The 20,842-nt window shown below is 45.4% G+C and overlaps 1 protein-coding gene across 6 annotated transcripts in view; it reads left to right on the forward strand.

The window, feature by feature from the left end:
- LOC117421428 (SPARC-related modular calcium-binding protein 1-like) overlaps nucleotides 1–20,842 on the forward strand; it is a 177,346-nt gene that overhangs the window by 146,591 nt on the left and 9,913 nt on the right. For 4 of the 6 annotated variants that reach the window (XM_034035852.3, XM_034035861.3, XM_034035890.3 and 1 more), the window contains one exon: nucleotides 9,405–9,458. In XM_034035852.3, the coding sequence (XP_033891743.2) occupies nucleotides 9,405–9,458 (54 nt within the window). Of the gene's footprint in view, nucleotides 1–9,404; nucleotides 9,459–10,436; nucleotides 10,881–14,983; nucleotides 15,470–20,842 lie in introns of those variants that run through there. The other 2 variants (XM_058991238.1, XM_034035870.3) reach the window with 2 other exon arrangements.

Below are 20,842 nucleotides of genomic sequence, written 5' to 3' on the forward strand. Positions count from 1 at the left end.
TCGACACATCAGTATGAAGACCTACCCAATAGAATCGAGCCAATATCCGTTCCCTCGTCTTCTCGGCTCCGAGGTGCCCCGCAAAAGGGATATCATGCGCCAGCCTCATGACCTCGGTCCGACAAGACGGGGGAACCAACAATTGTGTTACAGGCTGTCCTGTGCCCGCGGCTAGGTTTACCCTATATAGTAATTGCCCCTTGATACTGAAATGTGGATATACTAGCGCCCCAGCGCCGTCAACATCCTTACCTTCAATGGACCGGACCTGCCCCCAAGCGTGCACCAGTGACGGGTCGTTTTGTTGGCCCCACACTAGGTCCGCGCTTGAGTACCACGGGTCCGGTACATTGAGAGGGGCTGGAATAACCTCTGCTCTAGTCGGTCCAGTAACCTCGCTCTCTCGGTCACACTGCGTTCCCACTCCCTTCGACTGGCGTTTGTTACCATTGCAGCACTCTCCCACCAGACCCCAGCCTTGTCTCACAAATGCTCCCTCCCATTTCGCGGTCCGTCTCTCCTTATTTGTTTTTCTAGGACGGAAAAGAGGGGAAAACATTTCAGTGTGAAAAGGAAACACATCACCAATTCGTTCCTCTTTTTTTTTTTCTGCCACGTTTACGTGTGTGGCTGAGACTGCCATTGTTTGCATCAATTCTTTGAATTTTGGCCAGTCTCGACCCAGAATAACTGGGTGTGGCAACCTTTCCGCCACCCCGACTACAAGGTGACGTTTTATCGGTCCTACCGATAAATATACTTTTAATGTGGGGTATGCCGCCGTGTCTCCATGGATACAGGAGATGGCCACCTGACCTCGTGGCCGCCACGACACACCGCCCAGGAGAGCTGTCCTAATCAAGGTTTGCTCACACCCTGTGTCCACTAATGCGTGGGTTTTCACATTCCCTAACACAACATTAATCAAACAAGGCCCCTCCCGACCATATTCCCCACGCTTACCAGTTTCAGGTGCCCAATTGCACGCGGCCACGTCACACTCCATGGCAGCGGGGCATGACCTGGCCAGATGTCCCGGCTGGTGGCACCTAAAACAGATAGGAGGGACAGAGGGGGCATAGGTCAGAAATCTGTCCCGCTGCTGGTATGGCAACGGGGCAGGGGCAGCACCTTACCCCAGCTGGGGGCCAACCTTGGTCTCCATGGGGGGGAGGCAAGGGGGCCCAATGGGGTCGGTGCTCTGGGAGGTCTGGGTCCCTGGAACGTGGGGGGTGGTGGTGGTGGTGTTGGAGGAGAAGGAGGGAGAGGTCTGCTGCTCCGAAGGGCAGGGGCCGACAGGATCCCGATCCGGGCAGAGGTCAGGGAGTCCTCGAAGTCTTCGGCCAGTTTGACCGCCTCCTCCAGGGTGTCGGGGTTGTGGCGCCGTATCCACGCCTGGGTTTCGGCGCCGACCACATGGCAGAATTGCTCTACCACAATGGCTTCCCCCATCTGCTGGGCGGTCTTCTTCCCGGGGGTCAGCCAATGCACCATGTGGTCGCACAACCGCTCTGCAACCACCCTGGGGCGTGTCTCCGGGGCTCTCCGGTACTCCCTAAATCGCGCCCGGTGGGTCTCCGTGGTGATGTTCAGCCGGCGGAGGATAGCCTGCTTGACCAAGTCATAATCGGTGGCGTGATGGTCGCTCATGGCTTGGTAGGCTGCCTGAGCCTCCCCAATCAGGCAGGGTCCCAACTGGCTGGCCCAGAACTCCCGCGGCCAAGCCGCCGCGGTAGCCAGCCGCTCGAACGCCACCAAATACGCCTCCGGGTCATCCTCCGCCGACATCTTCATTGCCCGTGCCTTCGGGGGCGACATCAGCGGTGTTGTGGTAGGGGTCGTCGCTGCAGCAACGGCCAGCCCTACCCGTTCAATGAGCGCCGTGTAGCGCTCCTCCCTCCTTCTCTCCTCTGCGTCGCGCCTGCTCTCCAGCGCCTGCAGCAGCTCCGCCAGTGCGTTGCGGTCCATGATCCCGTAGTCTGACACCACGTGTGGCAAAGTGGTTAGTAAGGGGAACAGGTGTAGCGGTGATGCGGTGCAGGAGTGACAGGCAGACAACGGTAATCCAGTGACAAATGTTTTTATTTATTTTAAATCCTGGTCTAGCGACCGTAAATAATAAGCCCCGGCAATACACAACGATGTGTAGAGCGCGGGGATGAAACGACAGGTTACAGTCCTGAATAACAAAACAAAAACACGTTCACCCGTCCCGGGTGCGTGCAGTCGTGCTGGTGGTGAATGAATACACTTTTTATTCGGTGACAGTTGTGAGGTGGTGATCCGGTTTGTGCTGGCCCACGGCGACAGCTCCGGATGTGCTTTAGCTGTCTGGTGGTTTCAAAACACAGACAGTTATTGTACAGCAATAAACAAACAAAAACACACACACACTCAACTCTTTACAGAGTAATACAGTACTTCACTCTATACCGTCCTTCTCGGTCCTTGGCTTAACCCAAACGAAGGAAAAGAACAGCGTTACCCTGGCCCCTATATGTAATCCCGCATGATATCTAGGTAAACGGTTGCAGCTGCCTTATTACTTGCAGCTGCCCCTTGTTTACCTGTCAAATCAATACGGTCTTACAACAGAGTCTCGCTTCCTTCCAGGCTGACCCACTTTCCGGTCCCGGAAACGAACTGTCAGGCCAGCCCTTCCAGATACTTCTCCTCCCGTTCTTTAGCGCCCTCACAGGTCGGGAGGAAGATTTATCACCAGAACTCATTGTATTTCTGTCACAGTGATATTTTGAAATTTACCTATTTTCCAGAACATTCCAGATAGATTCAGTGCTGAGTAAACTTGGAGTAACTTCTAGAACTTTCTAGAACTTTCCAGTAATATAAATAGTAGTATAAATACAGGGGCCTTAAGCCCACCAGTTCAGTTTAGTTCCAGCTGCCTAAGTGGATACATATCTCAATTTTTCTGAGATGGCATCAAGAAGCTGCAAGCATCCGGCAGACGCATTTTGCTATGTCTGCGGCCAATTTATCAAGACAAGAGCGAAAAAGTACTCCGTGGAAGCATCTGCTAAGATGTGTGAGGCCTACAAGGCATATTTCGGCATGCCTGTCGGGGATCAAGACAAACCCTGGGCACCTCATTTCACCTGCGAGCACTGCAAAAAAACTCTGGAAGGTAAGATGGACAATTGTTGCTCGGAATTTTATGTTATAAAATGTGTTAATTATTTAAATTGTAAAAGTTTTTAATTTTAAAATGTTTTACAGTTTTCAATGTTATTGAAAAAATATATCATATATGAAAAATGTTGCGAGAATCTCTTACACATTAGTCATGGGTGAAATAAATGTATTTTTGTAGGATGGTACAGAGGGGAAAAGAGAGCCATGAAGTTCGCTATCCCAAGAATTTGGCAGGAACCCACAATGACCACTCAAGCAACTGCTACTTCTGCATGGTGGACCCTTCCAAACGTTGGACTGGCAAGAATGCACCACCACTGCACATCAAATTGGGCCTTATGAAACAATTTGTCAGAGCTCTAGATAAGGAGTCGGCAGCCTTCAAGTACCTTCAAGACTTCTTCCCTAAGCTGTCTGAGGCAAAGGTCAAAGCCGGTGTCTTCGTCGGACCACAGATAAAGAAGATCCTGGAGTGCAATGAATTCCCCAAGAAGCTCACTAGTAAGGAGAAAGCGGCTTGGAACAGCTTTGTCGCAGTGGTTCGGGGCTTCCTGGGCAATCACAAGGCCGAAAACTATGTGGAGCTGGTTGAGACTCTGGTGAAGAACTACGGCACAATGGGCTGTAGGATGTCCCTCAAAGTCCATATCCTTGATGCTCATCTTGATAAATTCAAGGAGAACATGGGAGCGTACTCGGAGGAGCAGGCGAGCGCTTCCACCAGGATATACTGGACTTTGAACGCCGCTACCAAGGACAGTATAATAAGAACATGATGGGAGACTACATTTGGGGGCTGATTCGTGAAAGTGATTTACAGTATAATTGTAAATCTCAAGAAACTACTCACTTCTAAATCTTTTGTAGTCATTTTTGTATTACTTTTATAAATACATGTTAATTTGGATTCATATGTTGTTTTTTTCTGACTTTATGTGAACGAAAAGACACAAATTCTCCCATTTTCTCATTGGAAATAGGTAAATTTCAAAATATCACTGTCCTGGTCACAAAAGCAATGTTTGTGGGGAATAATAGCCATTTTCTATACTTTTGAGGCATAAGCAATTAGGAAATAACACTTACTACCCAGGAACAAAAATTGTGTTACATAGTGTTATTATTACACCGTGTAACAAATTTTTTATTTTTTCTGGTTCCTGGGTAGAAAGTGTTATTGACTACAAAAGATTTAGAAGTGAGTAGTTTTTCGAGATTTACGATTATACTGTAAATCACTTTCACGAATCAGCCCCCAAATGTAGTCTCCCATCATGTTCTCATTATACTGTCCTTGGTAGCGGTGTTCAAAGTCCAGTATATCCTGGTGGAAGCGCTCGCCTTGCTCCTCCGAGTAAGCTCCCATGTTCTCCTTGAATTTATCAAGATGAGCATCAAGGATATGGACTTTGAGGGACATCCTACAGCCCATTATGCCATAGTTCTTCACCAGTCTCAACCAGCTCCACATAGTTTTCGGCCTTGTGATTGCCCAGGAAGCCCCGAACCACTGCGACAAAGCTGTTCCAAGCCGCTTTCTCCTTACTAGTGAATTCATTGCACTCCAGGATCTTCTTTATCTGTGGTCCGACGAAGACACCGGCTTTGACCTTTGCCTCAGACAGCTTAGGGAAGAAGTCTTGAAGGTACTTGAAGGCTGCCGACTCCTTATCTAGAGCTCTGACAAATTGTTTCATAAGGCCCAATTTGATGTGCAGTGGTGGCATCGGCACCTTCCGGGGGTCCACCAGTGGCTCCCACTTGACGTTGTTCCTCCCCACAGAGAACTCGGTCCGCTGTGGCCAGTCCCGCCTGTGGTAGTGCGCCCTGGTGCCCCTGCTGTCCCAAAGGCAAAGATAGCAGGGAAACTTGGTAAAACCGCCTTGGAGACCCATCAGGAATGCCACCATTTTGAAGTCTCCTATGACCTCCCAGCCGTACTCATCATACTTCAAGGCGTCCAGCAAGGTCTTGATGCTGTTGTAATCCTCTTTGACGTGCACCGAGTGAGCCAGGGGAAGAGACAGGTACTTGTTACCATTATGGAGCAGCACGGCTTTGAGGCTCCTGGATGAGCTGTCAATGAAGGACAGTATAACGAGAACATGATGGGAGACTACATTTGGGGGCTGATTCATGAAAGTGATTTACAGTATAATCGTAAATCTCGAAAAACTACTCACTTCTAAATCTTTTGTAGTCATTTTTGTATTACTTTAGTATAAATACATGTTAATTTGGATTCATATGTTGTTTTTTTCTGACTTTATGTGAACGAAAAGACACAAATTCGCCCGTTTTCTCATTGGAAATAGGTAAATTTCAAAATATCACTGTCCTGGTCACAAAAGCAAAGTTTGTGGGGAATAATAGCCATTTTCTATACTTTTGAGGCATAAGCAATTAGGAAATAACACTTACTACCCAGGAACAAAAATTGTGTTACATAGTGTTATTATTATTATTATTATTATTATTATTATTATTATTATTATTATTATTAATAAGGGTAACACGCTTAATTGTATAACTGATTTTTCAGTAATATTTATATGAAATCACAGAACCATCAGTTTATAACATATTTAAATGCACAATAATGAAAACTGCATTCACCTACATGTAATTATATGCTACTTGAAAACTGAACCAAAATTGTTATCGAGTTTGGTTGCAAGTTCGATTGCTAGAAATATCCAGAGCAGGATGTTGTGTATACTGCATGATTATTGATTTGTACCGAGGTATGGTGGTATTGTGTTACACTGTATTACAGTATACTGCAGTTTTGATAGACCGGGTTTGGCCTGTGGAAAAGGTGGCGGGGGGGGGGGGGGGGGGGCCACATTCGTTCCCTGTACTACTCTCACTGAAAAAGAATGCATTCATACAGAAACACATTGTCATGACATTTGCAGTCTGTATTTTATTTTAAAATGATAATAAAATATTGTACAGATAATCTCATATATAAGCATTTCATTTCTATCATGATAAACATATTTGTCAATCTTCATAATAATAGTTTCACAAATTGATGGATGTGCATGTCCAATAAATAACTAATATCGCTTCTGTTCAAATCTAGTAAAACTATTTTTTTTTTTTAAACATCGCAACATTGACCAGGAAGTGTTATAAATTACACAACGATTTTTTCTAATCTGCTAATACCGGAGAAACTATGGTGTTTTTTTTTACACTTTACTAGATTGCTGCATTGACATGTCAGGTTCATGTATTAAGAATGCAGTCTCACTTATGTACTAATTTTTTTAAAAAAAAACGTAAATAATACCTTAAGTTTAAAAAGTTTAGTCTGCGTGTTGCCAGAGGCTGTCAGGCAGCTTCTTCCACAGCTAGCCAATCACAAGTGATAGGGGTGGGACGTAAACACTTTTCTAATGTGCTTCGGACTTCCACAATCTGGTTTTCAGAAACTTGCGTGGCTCTCTACAAATATATGCGAGTGTCTTTCTAGCAACAGAGCGAACATAGGAAAAACAAATAAATAAAAACTACTTGTCCTATGGGCAAAGTAAAACGGCAAAACTTGCTGTCCATCACACAAATCGTGTTGTCCCGGGCGTCGGACGATACGAATTGCACACCCCTGTGTAAGCATTCATGCATAAACAAGATAGTCATGAAAAGCCATGACTTGCAGTTGTGGTATTCATGACATCTCCTCTATATAGATTATTTATGGTGATCTCATGTCTACAGCATCTAATACAAACTATCTGGTAGAAGGTCTCTGATACAAAGTGATTTCATGTAGCTGCATCACATCAATATCAGGGTCAGCTATATATTCTAAGGACCTCATTTACTAAGTGTACTAAATGTTGTAATGTGCACATTAAGTAGAGAGCCTAACGTGCACCATAAATCTAAAGTTACTGTCCCATTTACTAACAGAGAACGCATTTACGTGCGCACTATCTGGCTAATTTACATACCATAGCATGCACACTACATGTATTGTGAGCCATAACTCAATGTGCACGATAATGTCCAAGACCTACCCGTGACCACCATGATATCAAAAGCCCCAGCAGTCCAGGTGTATCCTTTGGTCAGTAACTTGTTTGTGAAAGGTGGTGGTGGCTTACATTGACCAAAAATGAGCGATCAACAGACACAGCCCTCTGCAGGAGCCAGGCAGAGGCAACGCAAACAAAAACTGCATGCAGAGGAGTTAGAAATTCTAGTGGAGGAGGTTGTTTTAAATTATAATACAGTCGCCACCGCTTAGAACGGGTGCATTTGTGTTAAAGTGATTCGCCCGCAGTAGATGGGCAGTATTAACAGTAAAACATGAATGTAATAAAAAAAACAAGTGCAAAAAAGCAATGGAAGTGCAGAAATGTACAGGACAGGTAGGCTGCATTACTGCAAACTGTTTCCAGCGAAGAACTCTGTGATACGCCTCTGGACGATCTTTTTATAATGGAAGTGCAGAAATGTACAGGACAGGTAGGCTGCATTACTGCAAACTGTTTCCAGCAAAGAACTCTGTGATACGCATCTAGACGATCTTTTTTTGGGAGGCAAACTTTGTCAGCATTTTAAAAACAGTCCCAGTTTGGCTCTTTATCCGAATGCTGTTCCATAGCACCAGTTATCCAGGCAGTTCTGTTTGCTGGTAAACCACAGGCAGGTGGTGAACTCTAAAGCAGCATGGGGGTTTCCATTGGCAGGTGGTGAACTCTAAAGCAGCGTGGGGGTTTCCATTGGCAGGTGGTGAACTCTAAAGCAGCGTGGGGGTTTCCATTGGCAGGTGGTAAACTCTAAAGCAGCGTGGGGGTTTCCATTGGCAGGTGGTGAACTCTAAAGCAGCGTGGGGGTTTCCATTGGCAGGTGGTGAACTCTAAAGCAGCGTGGGGGTTTCCATTGGCCAGTCACTAGCGGGTCTCATTTTTCACTGCCATCCACATTACTGCAAAGCAGAACTGAAATTATTTCCCTTTCTTTTTCCAGTTATGCATGCTTGCTGATGTTTTTTCAAACTGTAAACCTGACACTGCGTACAGGGATTAAATAGCCAAGGTACAGTACAGGGGTAATCGCTCAGTAACAAGGTGCAAACAGCTGATTGATCGATCTGTCAAGCTTTTACTACAGTAAAGTTCTGCCTTTTATATTGAAATCTATGCGAATGGCAAGATACCGAGGTGAAAACAGCTGATTGGTGGATTAGTAAGAGTGATTACTACAGTATAAGCAGTGCGTTTGTTATATAAATCTGTGTGAATGGCACTTAACGAGATCCAAACAGCTGAGTTTGCCCGAAATATACGACGTGCTTAACACGGTATAAACAATGCCTCTGTTATTGAAATCAATGGGAATGGCAAATGGTGAACGCTATTTGCCCGATATCAAGACTAAAAATGGCTTTTATAAATGGCTTTCTTATCTTAGTGGGTTTTAATGTAACTTTAAAATTGCTGCTTTTGTAATATTATGTGTCCACTGTTATTTAAATGGTCTGATTGTGACATGCTATACAAATGTATTGTGGTTTGTTTGTTTTTTTCTGCTATGTACTGTACAGTGCTTTGTGATAAAATTAAATGCACGGCTCTATATGAAAACTTTAATGCAAGTAACACCTCCATGGTGCCAGATATATTTCAGCCCAGAAAAATAGGTTTAACTAGTGCGCCCATCAGTGGATAAAGTCTGGTTTTCAAACAAACTAATTATCGGTCACTTTAAGGTGCACACCACGATTATCGCCCTTTAGTAAATACGGTGTGACTAAAGCTCATCTCATTACTCCCAGAGCAGGGTGCCTCATTCAAATACATTATCATGCAATACCATACAAATCACATATTCATTTGTAGTTTCTATGCCCACTGTTTCGCGCGATAATGAATCAAATTACAATAGTAAATACGGAAGTCATGACCATGCTGCACACTAATTGCAGTTATGGTGCACCATGATGTTTAGGGCCCTTTCGTAAATGAGGCCCTGAATGTTTTACCACTACATGCTGGTTTGCTGTACCACAGCAGTTTCTGTGTTTGTTCCAAACCCATGAAGTTGTCCTTTCTGATGATACTGTGGTCTGCTATTCCCAAGGCCTTCTTTGGGGTAAATGATTACTGTATAATGACATCCGCAATATCTGGTCTAACCCCTGGATAGCAAGCAGGTGATCTTGGAGATGAAAAGGGAATCTTGTGTGTATGTAATCATCAGTAATGTTTAATTTCTCCTTTCTGCCTCCTCCCCAGGTAGTGCCGTCGGAAGCATTCATCCGGGGAAAAGACAAGGAGCCAATTCCTTCAGTAAGAAACAGATTGTTACTTTGACCAGCTTGCATTCAGTTCCAGCACGCCTGACATTTACTGTGTTGTGGTATCAATAGAATAATAAATAAAGTACTGAGTTTACTAACTGTACATCCGGCTTGTTAAAGATATGATTCATTGATTAATGGACATTCCACCCAAGATTGATTGACAGTGGGGTATGTTGATATCAAAGTGATTACTCCAGTCTTTGAAAATCTGAAAGTATACCCCCATGTCAGGATTAAACCACTGGAAATATAGCTGCCAGATCCTGAAAAAACTAAAAGGTGCACAAATTCAAATGATTTGAACCTGTACCCCTTTATTACACTCTGGTTTCACCATGAAGGGAGGTGCAGTACTGGAAAAGGTCAATAAAAGTGAGTGGCGGTTCCCCAATTCTGAAATGCAAGTTGTGCTTTTTACTGGGTTCTTTTTGTGAACGTTGTTTTAAAGAATCTGGTCCCTTTAACAGTTTGCTTTAATATCCCACAATAGTCATTTAAATGTTTGTGTCAGAGTTCTCCAAATTCTTAGAAAATGAATATTAACTACAGTAGGTGTAACAGGGAGGAACTGGGTGCAAACCGGCGACCTCATGCGCTTTCATCTCACCAGCAGGGGACAGGACAGAATCCCTAACAGCCGTGTATCACACAACACTGCTGTAGACATGCTGTAGAGTACTGAAGTAGTGTTTTAGCACCTGCCTGTTTTTGAAATTAAGACAATGGCTTGGTGGTAAAATATTTATATGGCTGTAGCAGGGCTGAGATCTGTGCTGACTCTGCTGGTGTGTTCACAGTGCTGCAGGAAGAGGGCAGCAGTCGTCCAACAACCGCCTGTCAGTCATGGCCGTGACACGGGGAGGGGGGAGAGGGGGTGTGTGGACTTTCCCTCCTCTGAATGGCTGGGAGGCGGGTCTTGGGGTGATTGTTGTCCCTATAAGATAATGCTCTACTATTTCCTCAGGTCTGCCCTTTTAGACGCGCTGGATGTGCGGAAAGTGCTGGTTGGGAGCGAGAACCAGCGGGGAGGAAGAAGCGACCTGAGAGAGAGAAACAGGGAGAGCGGGGAACATTTGGGCAGGCCCCGAGTATTGTATAGGCTAGGATAGTGAGCCGGGAGAGTAGGACGGTGATCCGGGTCGTGCGGGTAGCGGCGACCGGGATATCGCTGCTAAGTGCAGCACCTTTTCTTTGTAGTTTTATTACTGTGTTTTATTTTCTCTTTTTTCTTTCGCCTTCTGTTTTCATTATTGTTTGACGCACCTGCAAGGGCTACTGCCCGTGAATTAGTTTACCAGACCTCTGGTATTCTCCATGGTTCTGTTTACCATCGCTGGCAAGCAGACCACGGACACACAGCGCCCTCTGCGGGCTAAAGAAAAGAAATACACCTGTGAAAGAAATAAAACTGGGCACCTGTGTGGTGACTTCAAGTACACCTGTCTGTCTCTGTGTCAGTGACTTACCCACCACCCTTCCACATGTGGTGTCAGAGTGGGATTCACTGGCATTGCCCCAAGCAGTGCACTCACCCACGGAGCAGACAAGCCATGGATGCCACACAGTTCACGGCCATGATGGACCTCCTGCGCCAGACTCTCACCGCTGCGGTGCAGGGGGCGGCTAGACCAGCAGCACTAGACCCCCAGTTGCGAAGACTGACTAAAATGATGGCCGAGGATCGACCAGAAGCCTACTTAGAGGTATTTGAGGCCATGGCGACCTCGGCCGGGTGGGCTCCAGCACAGTGGGCTAGCTGCCTACTGCCTCAGCTCGCGGGAGAAGCACAAGCCGCGGCGAGGACGCTGTGATGGATTACCCGGTTATCCTTAATCACGTGGGGGCCACACCCGAGGGGTATAGGAAGAAGTTCCGGGGGGAACAATTTGCGGCAGGGGAGCACCCACAAGCTATTGCCCACCGCCTAAAAGATTACACCCTGGGTTGGCTGAACCCGGATGTAAACACCAAAGCCAGGTTGGTGGAGATGGTCGTGGTGGAGCGCTTCCTGGAGTGTCTAGCCCCGGGACCTCGGCTGTGGGTCCAGCGACAGGCACCGGAGACTCTGGACCGGGCGGTTGAGTTGGCGGAGCAGTACCAGGCAGCGGAGCCAACGCCCGCGAGACTGCCTGGGAGGAGTGTGGCTACCGGATAGTCCCCTCAACTGGCCCCGGAGAGGGTGAAGGGACTGGGGGGAAGGGGTTATCAAGGAATTAGTCGGGGGGTGTCGGCGGGGGCTCCCGGCCCGGGAACTGGGGCAGGGTGGGGCTACCCACGGGCTGCTGCAGTGTCGGACCGGGGTCTCGCGCGGACACCTTATCGGCGAGCCCCTGTTATGGCTCCGGTATTTCCACCTGTTGCCGAAGCCTCGGGGAGAGAAATCAGCCCACCGAGGTGTTGGACGTGCAGGGAGGTGGGCCACCTCGCCCGGGACTGTCCGGTGATGGAGTGTGACCTCGGCCGACCAGGTAAGCACGTTCAATTACCTCAGTCACTTCAGCACAAGGGTTTTGTTATTCCTGTGACAGTGGATGGTGCAAAAACCCAGGCTCTCCTGGATTCAGAGTGTGGTCAGTCTCTAGTACAGGAGAGCCTAATCTCACCGGGGCATAAACATATACTAGGACGGGTGGTCGAGCCCAGACGCGCCGCCACGTACCCTCACTTTGAAATTAATCGAGACCTTCTGTACCGTGTTGATAAATTACCCCAGACCGGGGAAGTGCGTCATCAGTTGCTCATTCCTCAGCTCTTTAAGGAAGATTTGTTGCAGCTTGCTCACGCTATTCCCCTGTCTGGTCATTTGGGAAGGGATAAAACTAAAGCGAGGCTCGTGACATGGTTCTATTGGCTGGGGTTGGATGGGGATGTGAAGCGTTTTTGTGAACGATATGGAGAATGTCAGAAAGCTAGCCCTAGAGCCGTCCCACGCGCCCCACTGGTGCCATTGCCCCTAGTGGAAGCTCAGTTTGAGCGTATTGGAGTGGATATAGTGGGTCCGTTAGAAAGGAGTGCAGCAGGATACACACACCTATTGGTTATTCTGGATTACGCTACGCGTTATCCCGAGGCCATTCCCCTCCGATCTGCGTCCGCTAAATCTGTTGCCAACGAGCTCGTGAAGGTTTTCTCCCGGGTGGGGATCCCCAAAGAAATACTGACCGACCAGGGTACCAACTTTATGTCTCGGCTAGTCCGCGGAACATGTAAACTGTTGGGGATTAAGACCATTAGGACCTCGGTTTTTCACCCTTAGACTGATGGTCTTGTGGAGCGATTTAATAAGACCCTCAAGAACATGTTGCGCAGATTTATTGATAGTGACGTGCGCTACTGGGACCAGCTGATTCCGCCCCTTCTCTTTGCTATTAGAGAGGTACCCCAGGCGTCCACAGGCTTTTCGCCATTCGAGTTGTTGTATGGACGGAGACCCCGGGGTGTACTCGATCTGGTTAGAGAGATGTGGGAGGAACAGTAGGACAATTCGACTAATACTGTCCGGTATGTGTTGGACCTGCGCAAACGTCTGGAGTCTGTGTGAAAGTGGGCGCATGACAATTTGCAACAGGCTCAGCACAGACAGGAGACCCAATATAACAGGGGGGCTCGGTTGCGCACGTGTTTCAGCCGGGGGATAAGGTGCTTCTATTGTTACCCAGTTCAGAGTCCAAACTCATGGCGAAGTGGCAAGGGCCGTTTGAGGTTACACACCGGGTTGGGACGGTGGATTATGAGATCTGCCAGCCGGAGCGACAGAGAGAAAAGCACATTTACCATGTCAACCTGTTGAAGCAGTGGTTACAGCAGGAGGCTTTGTTAGTGGCGCAAGCAGATGATGTCACGGACTTGGGACCTTATCTTTCTATGTTGGTGAAAACAGGGTCGGTACAGATTGCAGTAATCTGACACCAACACAGAAATGTCAGGCTCGGGCGCTAGTGGCAGAGTTTCCTGATGTGTTTTCTCCCGTCCCGGGGCAGACTCGAGTAGCCCACCATCACATTGAAGTTGAGCCAGGGGCGCCAGTTCGCCAGAGGCCGTACCGCATACCTGAGCGCAAAAGGCAGGTAGTAAAGGCGGAAATTGATGAGATGCTCAGACTGGGGGTAATAGAAGAGTCCCAGAGTGATTGGAACAGTCAGATTGTGTTAGTGGTTAAGACGGATGGATCAACTCGATTTTGCATTGATTTCAGGCGAGTTAATGAAAAATTGAAGTTTGACGCTTATCCCATGCCCCGGGTAGATGAGTTGCTGGAGCGTCTGGGCATGGCTCATTTTATGACGATACTGGATTTAACGAAGGGGTACTGGCAGATACCCCTGACTCCGGAATCCAGAGAGAGAACGGCATTTTCGACCCCCTTCGGGTTGTACCAATTTAGGACCATGCCCTTTGGGTTGCACGGAGCACCAGCCACTTTCCAGCGGATGATGGATCGCATTTTGCGGCCCCATCAGCAGTACGCCGCTGCTTACATAGATGACGTGGTGATCCACAGTGAGGACTGGCCGGGTCATCTGGGTAAGGTGGCGGCGGTACTGCAATCCTTGCGGGAGGCTGGGCTCACTGCTAACCCAAAGAAGTGTGCCATTGGGAAGAGTGAGTCGAAATATTTGGGGTATCGAGTAGGGAGCGGCCAGATCAGACCGCTGATTGCTAAGGTGAAAGACTTGGCTGACTGGCCGGTCCCTACAACTAAAACCCAGGTGCGCTCTTTCTTGGGACTAGCGGGCTATTATAGGAAGTTCATCCCAAGCTTCGCTACGCTCGCTTCTCCCTTGACAGACCTCATCCAGAAGGCTGCCCCAAATACGGTTCAGTGGACGGAGCTGTGCCAGAGGGCCAGAGGCTGTGTAGCAAGCCAGTGCTGTGCAGTCCTGATTTCGGCAGGAGGTTCACCCTGCAGACGGATGCGTCAGAGACAGGTCTCGGGGCAGTGTTGTCTCAGGAGGTACGGGGAAGCGAGCACCCGGTCCTGTATATCAGCAGGAAGCTCCTGCCCCACGAGGAAAAACTACAGCACCATCGAGGAGTGTCTCGCGGTAAAATGGGCAGTTGAGTCACTCCGGTACTACCTCCTGGGACGACACTTCACCCTGATTACAGATCATGCCCCCTTAGCATGGCTTCACCGGATGAAAGATAACAACGCCAGAGTCACGCGATGGTACTTGGCCTTCAGGGTAGTCCACCGAGCAGGGAAACTGCATCAAAACGCAGATTTTTTCTCTCGGGAAGGCATGGGGTTGTAGGATTTTCGAATGGACCGGTGGTGCCATTCTGAGGAGGAGGCTATGTAGCAGGGCTGAGATCTGTGCTGACTCTGCTGGCATGTTCACAGTGCTGCAGGAAGAGGGCAGCAGTCGTCCAACAACCGCCTGTCAGTCATGGCTGTGACACGGGGAGGTGGGAGAGGGGGTGTGTGGACTTTCCCTCCTCTGAATGGCTGGGAGGCGGGTCTTGGGGTGATTGTTGTCCCTATAAGATAATGCTCTACTGTTTCCTCAGGTCTGCCCTTTTAGATGCGCTGGATGTGCGGAAAGTGCTGGTTGGGAGCGAGAACCAGCGGGGAGGAAGAAGCGACCTGAGAGAGAGAAACAGGGAGAGCGGGGAACATTTGGGCAGGCCCCGAGTATTGTATAGGCTAGGATAGTGAGCCGGGAGAGTAGGACGGTGATCCGGGTCGTGCGGGTAGCGGCGACCGGGATATCGCTGCTAAGTGCAGCACCTTTTCTTTGTAGTTTTATTACTGTGTTTTATTTTCTCTTTTTTCTTTCGCCTTCTGTTTTCATTATTGTTTGACTCACCTGCAAGGGCTACTGCCCGTGAATTAGTTTACCAGACCTCTGGTATTCTCCATGGTTCTGTTTACCATCGCTGGCAAGCAGACCACGGACACACAGCGCCCTCTGCGGGCTAAAGAAAAGAAATACACCTGTGAAAGAAATAAAACTGGGCACCTGTGTGGTGACTCCAAGTACACCTGTCTGTCTCTGTGTCAGTGACTTACCCACCACCCTTCCACAATGGCAAATAAAAACAGTTGAGAAGGGAGCACTACCTGAAAATAGACCCATTGTTTTTAAGTCTTAGCCAGCTATAAACACTTGATATTGCTGCTGAGTGCAAGGGAATCTTGCTTACCCAAGAAGAATGCTTTTGTGCTTCTTTGAACATATCAACAGTGTGCCTTTGTGCCCAAAACACAAAGCAGCAGTCTGTATGTGTGAACCCCAGTTTATAGTGCAATAGCTGCAGTGAGACTTGCTCTGTCTCTGTGCTGCTCTGAGGACAACAGATTAAAAGCCTAAAGTAGCACAGTGTTGGATCAGTATGGAGATGAACCAACACAAAGTCAAGTGCAATCAGTTTTATTTCCTGTTTGAACAATTTCCCATCATTTTTTGTTCTTTGATGGATTATCTTTCAATGTAATATACGTTTTTGTGCTCGAGTGCTTTATGATGAATTCATCAGAACGCTGCAATGCAAGTATAACCTAAAGTAATTCACTTCAGCCCCATTTGTTATTGTTTGTAATAAATGGATCCCACAACTTTCAAGGTGTATATCGAAGGCAGTTTTCTTTGTTGTGTTTTTGCTTCCTTGGTCTTCGATGAATGATTTTCTGGTCTGTGTGGGAATGGAAAATGAGCCGGCATTTTTGATGCTTGGAATTTGTTTAATAAAATCAGCAGTCAGCAGTTTAAAAGACGTACAGAGAATTAAACTTTTTTTTGGTTTGGGAAAGTCATAACCAGGTGATGTGTCGTCTCTCTGACTTTTTGACGCTTGATTATTATTTGCATGAAGTGAGCAGGCGAGCGGCGGTCCCCACGGACAGTTTGCTTCTAATCTGACAGCCTGCAGCTAGAGCAGGGAATTACCTTACTAATACTGTGATGGAGCTTGTGCACTTTCTGGGTGATGTCCTCCTGTACTTCCATGATTTGTATACTTAAAGAGTACGTAGCGGGGTTCAAAAAAATATAGAGTTAAACATCCTCACGTGTTGCTACACCTCTTTAAATAACATACCTCTAATTTTCCTTTTCATTGTTAACACCCTGACAACTTTTTACACTTAGAACTTTAAAGTTTGTTTCAAAGCTCTTTTCAAAAAGGTACATTGCCCACATTGTCAAACAGGTAACACAGCAATAGCGATCCATGATGTGGTATGGAACAGAAAAGCCAGAGCAGCTGCTGTTCTTTTTATTTTATTTTTATATCGCTCTTCGTGCAATGATTTCAGGACAGATCTCAAACCCCAGACTTAAAAGTTATAAGTAGGCTTGCTACTATTCGATTTTTATTTTATTGTGAAATCGACAATTAATATCGATGTTTATTTTAGAAAAAACCCTTTTTTTTCAATAAAAAGTTGTCAGGATGCTAACAATGAAAACAAAAACGTTACTTAAACAGTTGTAGCACCATGTGGGGATGTGTAACGCTACATTTTTCAGAACCCTGCTACGTACTCTTTAAGACGCTTAGCAGTACTTCTGTGGCTTTGCTTTGGACTCTGAAACTATACTTGCTTCATGACTCGTTCATCACTCCTAGAAAGTGCATGGATTATGGGGTACCACACCTCTTGTGGGACGACATGCTCATTAAAATGGATGGATTATGGGGTACCACACCTCTCGTGGGACGACATGCTCATTAAAATGGATGGTTTATGGGGTACCACACCTCTTGTGAGATGACATGCTCATTACAATAATTTAGCCTTGCGACCGAATAGAAATTAGACACAGGCAAGAATCACAACCACAGAGTGAAAGTGCAAACTAAGACATCTGGTCAGTCAACCCCTGGAACACAGGACCTCCCTGTGTAGCCAGCTGGACTGGGAGCTCAGGGTTGCTCCTCCAGGTGGTTTTGGTGCAGCCTCAATGTGAGGCTGCCTGCAGAGCACGTCAGACAATTCCACATTAGAGACTTAGAGTTCAAGTTGGTCCTACAACTGCTACAAAAGAGACTGATGCCTCCAGCAGTATAAACCCACAAAAGAACTCAAAACAGCTTGGTCCCAGCAGATCAGAAACAGCTGTTAAAATCCAAGTTTCATGCTAAATTTTGTCATCTGGAAGAGCTGAGTGAACCCAGAAGAAAAGCCATCGGCTTTGCATGTAGTTCAACCCAAAGTCCCAACACCCCAAAGCAGCTCAAGGATAAAACATAAAGACATATAAAAAACCTGATGGGAGCAGGTATCCAGCTACCTGGAACGAGCATATTTTCATAGACGGACACCCTGTCTCCAGTTCAGACACGGCTCCTACTCCTTTCTGATCCCTGATCTCAGCGCTCCCATTTCCACTGATAACTTCATTTCTCTATTTAAAGGACCTGATTTCATATTTTAGTTATTTTCTCTTGGATGAAATGAATCTGTCCTGAGCTTCTTTCTCTCTGTGAAAGAGCAGACCACTGACTAGATCAGAATACAATTAATTCTTGAATCGTGAATAAGCCTGTCTGTTAAATAAAAAATGTGCATCTTTCATAAATGTGTGGATAGCCCAGTCAATGAGGGACTGACAGCTAGAAATGCTTTAAAGTAGAACCTGTCATATCCAATTAATTGGTCCATCGGATATGTAAAAATATCGTATCTCAGAGAGAGTCGTTATACTACATTGTAGTTGCTTTATTAACATCAGGGCTTTTTCAGTCTGTGCCAAAGGAATCTGATGCATGTTATTAACCCAAGACAGAAACAGCAAGAAAGCGCAAACAAACAAACAAACAAACTGGCTTTGGAGGTCAGCGAAAAAATCTCGTTTCAGCTTTTTAACGGTACAGTAATTTTAACACGGTTAAACTGGACAATGAAACTTGAATTCCAGCAAGCTATTGATCACAACTCTCTGTGCACCGTGATGCCTTTGCTGAATGGACCCCCCCATTCATTTCACTGAAATCTCCCTGCTGTTAGCTTATTTCCTGATAAATGCCTCTAGTTATTATTAAACGTGTTGGTAGATCCTTTAGAATTACAAAGAAAATAAGTGTGAAATGTTTTCCAGGGACCAGAGTCAAAGATATTACCTCTCAATTAGATCATGTAATAGAGCAACACAAACAGATCTCTACTGTGGTTTTACATGCTGGCACCAATGATATAAGGTTGAGAGAATCGGAGATCCTCAAAAAAGATTTTAAAAAGTTTGGTGTGCTGTGCAGAATATTGGATTTATTAACAACTGGGATATTTTCTGGGAAAGACCTAGTTTTTTTGGAAAAGATGGATTACATCCTAGCAGGAGGGGTTCAACTCTACTTGCTGAGAATTTGGAAAATAATTTTACTTCTTATCTTCCTAAGTGCTGACTACATTTCCCCAATCCTGGTATTCTTCCAGATTCTAAATACTTATCTGTACAGAAAAAACATTATGTCAATATAATCTCTGAGCTGCCCTGTAATAATCATATTAAGACTATTAAATTAACATCCAGGCATTATAGCAGTAGGCACGGTAGTTCACCCCAAAGGGTTAATGTAAATAATCTTATTAGAGTCCCGACCATCACAGCTACACCTCCAGTAGTTGAAGATGTAAAATTATGCCTTGCCTTACTCAATATTTGCTCATTATTAAACAAATCCTTTCTTATCAATGATTTAATTTCACATTAATAAACTTGACTTTCTGTTTCTGACTGAGACTTGGCTTAGTTTAGATGATAACATCCCCTTGATTGAAGCCTCTCCTTTAAATTATACTTTTGCTCAGAAAGCTCGTTCAGAAGGGTGAGGGGGTGGGCTAGCTACTATTTACCGAAATGATTATAATTGCAGACAAAAAAATGGTGAGGAATTTTCTTCATTTGAATCCTTGTCTTTGCTATTAGCTAGCCAACCATTTATTCTTATTGTAATAATTTATCGCCCACCTAAACCTAGTCAGTTTTTTCTGCCTGAATTTGCTGAATATATGTCTATACTGTCAACTAATTATGATAGGATTCTTTTACTTGGAGATTTTAACCTTCACATTGATAACAAAGCTGATTCAAAGGCTATTGACTTTTTAAGGCTCCTGGACTCTCTTGATTTTATTCAGCATGTTTCAGGGCCCACCCATCATGGCCATACCTTATATCTTGTCATCTCTCTGGGTCTAGTTGTTAATATCTCATCCATAATTGATCCTAATATCTCCGATCACTCTTGTATTTTATTTGAAGCCATTGTATCGGTACCCAGAAAGAGTGGGGCCCACACTATTAAAAGCTGTGTCATTAATTCTTCACCTGTACAAAGGTTTTCTGAAATAATAAGTTCAGCTCCATCACTTCCTTTGCAGTCTCTGTCTACTGAATTACTAGTTGACAGATTTAACCACCTTTGCACTACTACTCTTCATACAGTTGCTCCAGTCAAGACTAGATTAGTTCCACTTAAACATAATGCTCCCTGGATTAACAATACTATCCGTCAAATAAAAAGAGACTGTTGTAAGGTGGAACGAAAATGGAGGGCTACAAAATTACATATCTATTTTGATATTATGAAAGATTATCTATCGAGGTACAATGAAGCTATAAGATCTGCAAGATGTGCATATTTCTCCAAATTGATTGAGGAAAATAAAAATAACTCCAGGGTGTTTTTCTCAACAATAGATAAATTGATAAATCCTTCATTCTCACCCATCTGCAACATAGAAGTGTCCTCGTCCAAGTGTGAAGAATTTCTCAACTACTTTGAAAATAAAATAAAGACTATTAGGGAACAAATTCCATCTTATGGTTCTAATTTAATTATTTCAGATAGACTGGGGAAAACAGTGATGGAATCATTTTCTTGTATTACTGCACAGGAACTAAACATGATTGTCATGCACATGAAATCCACAACTTGTATGTTAGATCCCATTCCAACAAGGTTTCTGAAGGATGTACTTAGTTACTTGTGTAATGATATTCTTGCCATTATGAATAGTTCGCTGGAAAATTGAATAGTTCCGGCTTCTTTCAAAATTGCCCTGGTTAAGCCCCTACTTAAAAAACCCAACTTAGACAGTTCACTTCTGAGTAACTTCAGACCCATTTCAAATCTCCCTTTTCTAGCAAAAGTTCTTGAAAAGGTAGTGCTTAAACAACTTAATGGCTTTCTGATTACTAATAATATGTTTGAAAAGTTTCAGTCTGGGTTTCGTTCAAATCACAGTACAGAAACTGCCCTGGTAAGAGTAACAAATGACTTATTAATGAGTGCAGATTCAAATGCTATATCCATTCTTGTTCTTTTGGACCTTAGTTCTGCGTTTGATACTGTGGATCATTCCATCTTAATTGTTCGTCTTAAGGGATGGGTGGGCCTAGATGGTAAAGTACTAAACTGGTT

This window comes from Acipenser ruthenus, chromosome 18 (genome assembly GCF_902713425.1).
Source record: "Acipenser ruthenus chromosome 18, fAciRut3.2 maternal haplotype, whole genome shotgun sequence".
Lineage (NCBI taxonomy): Eukaryota > Metazoa > Chordata > Actinopteri > Acipenseriformes > Acipenseridae > Acipenser > Acipenser ruthenus.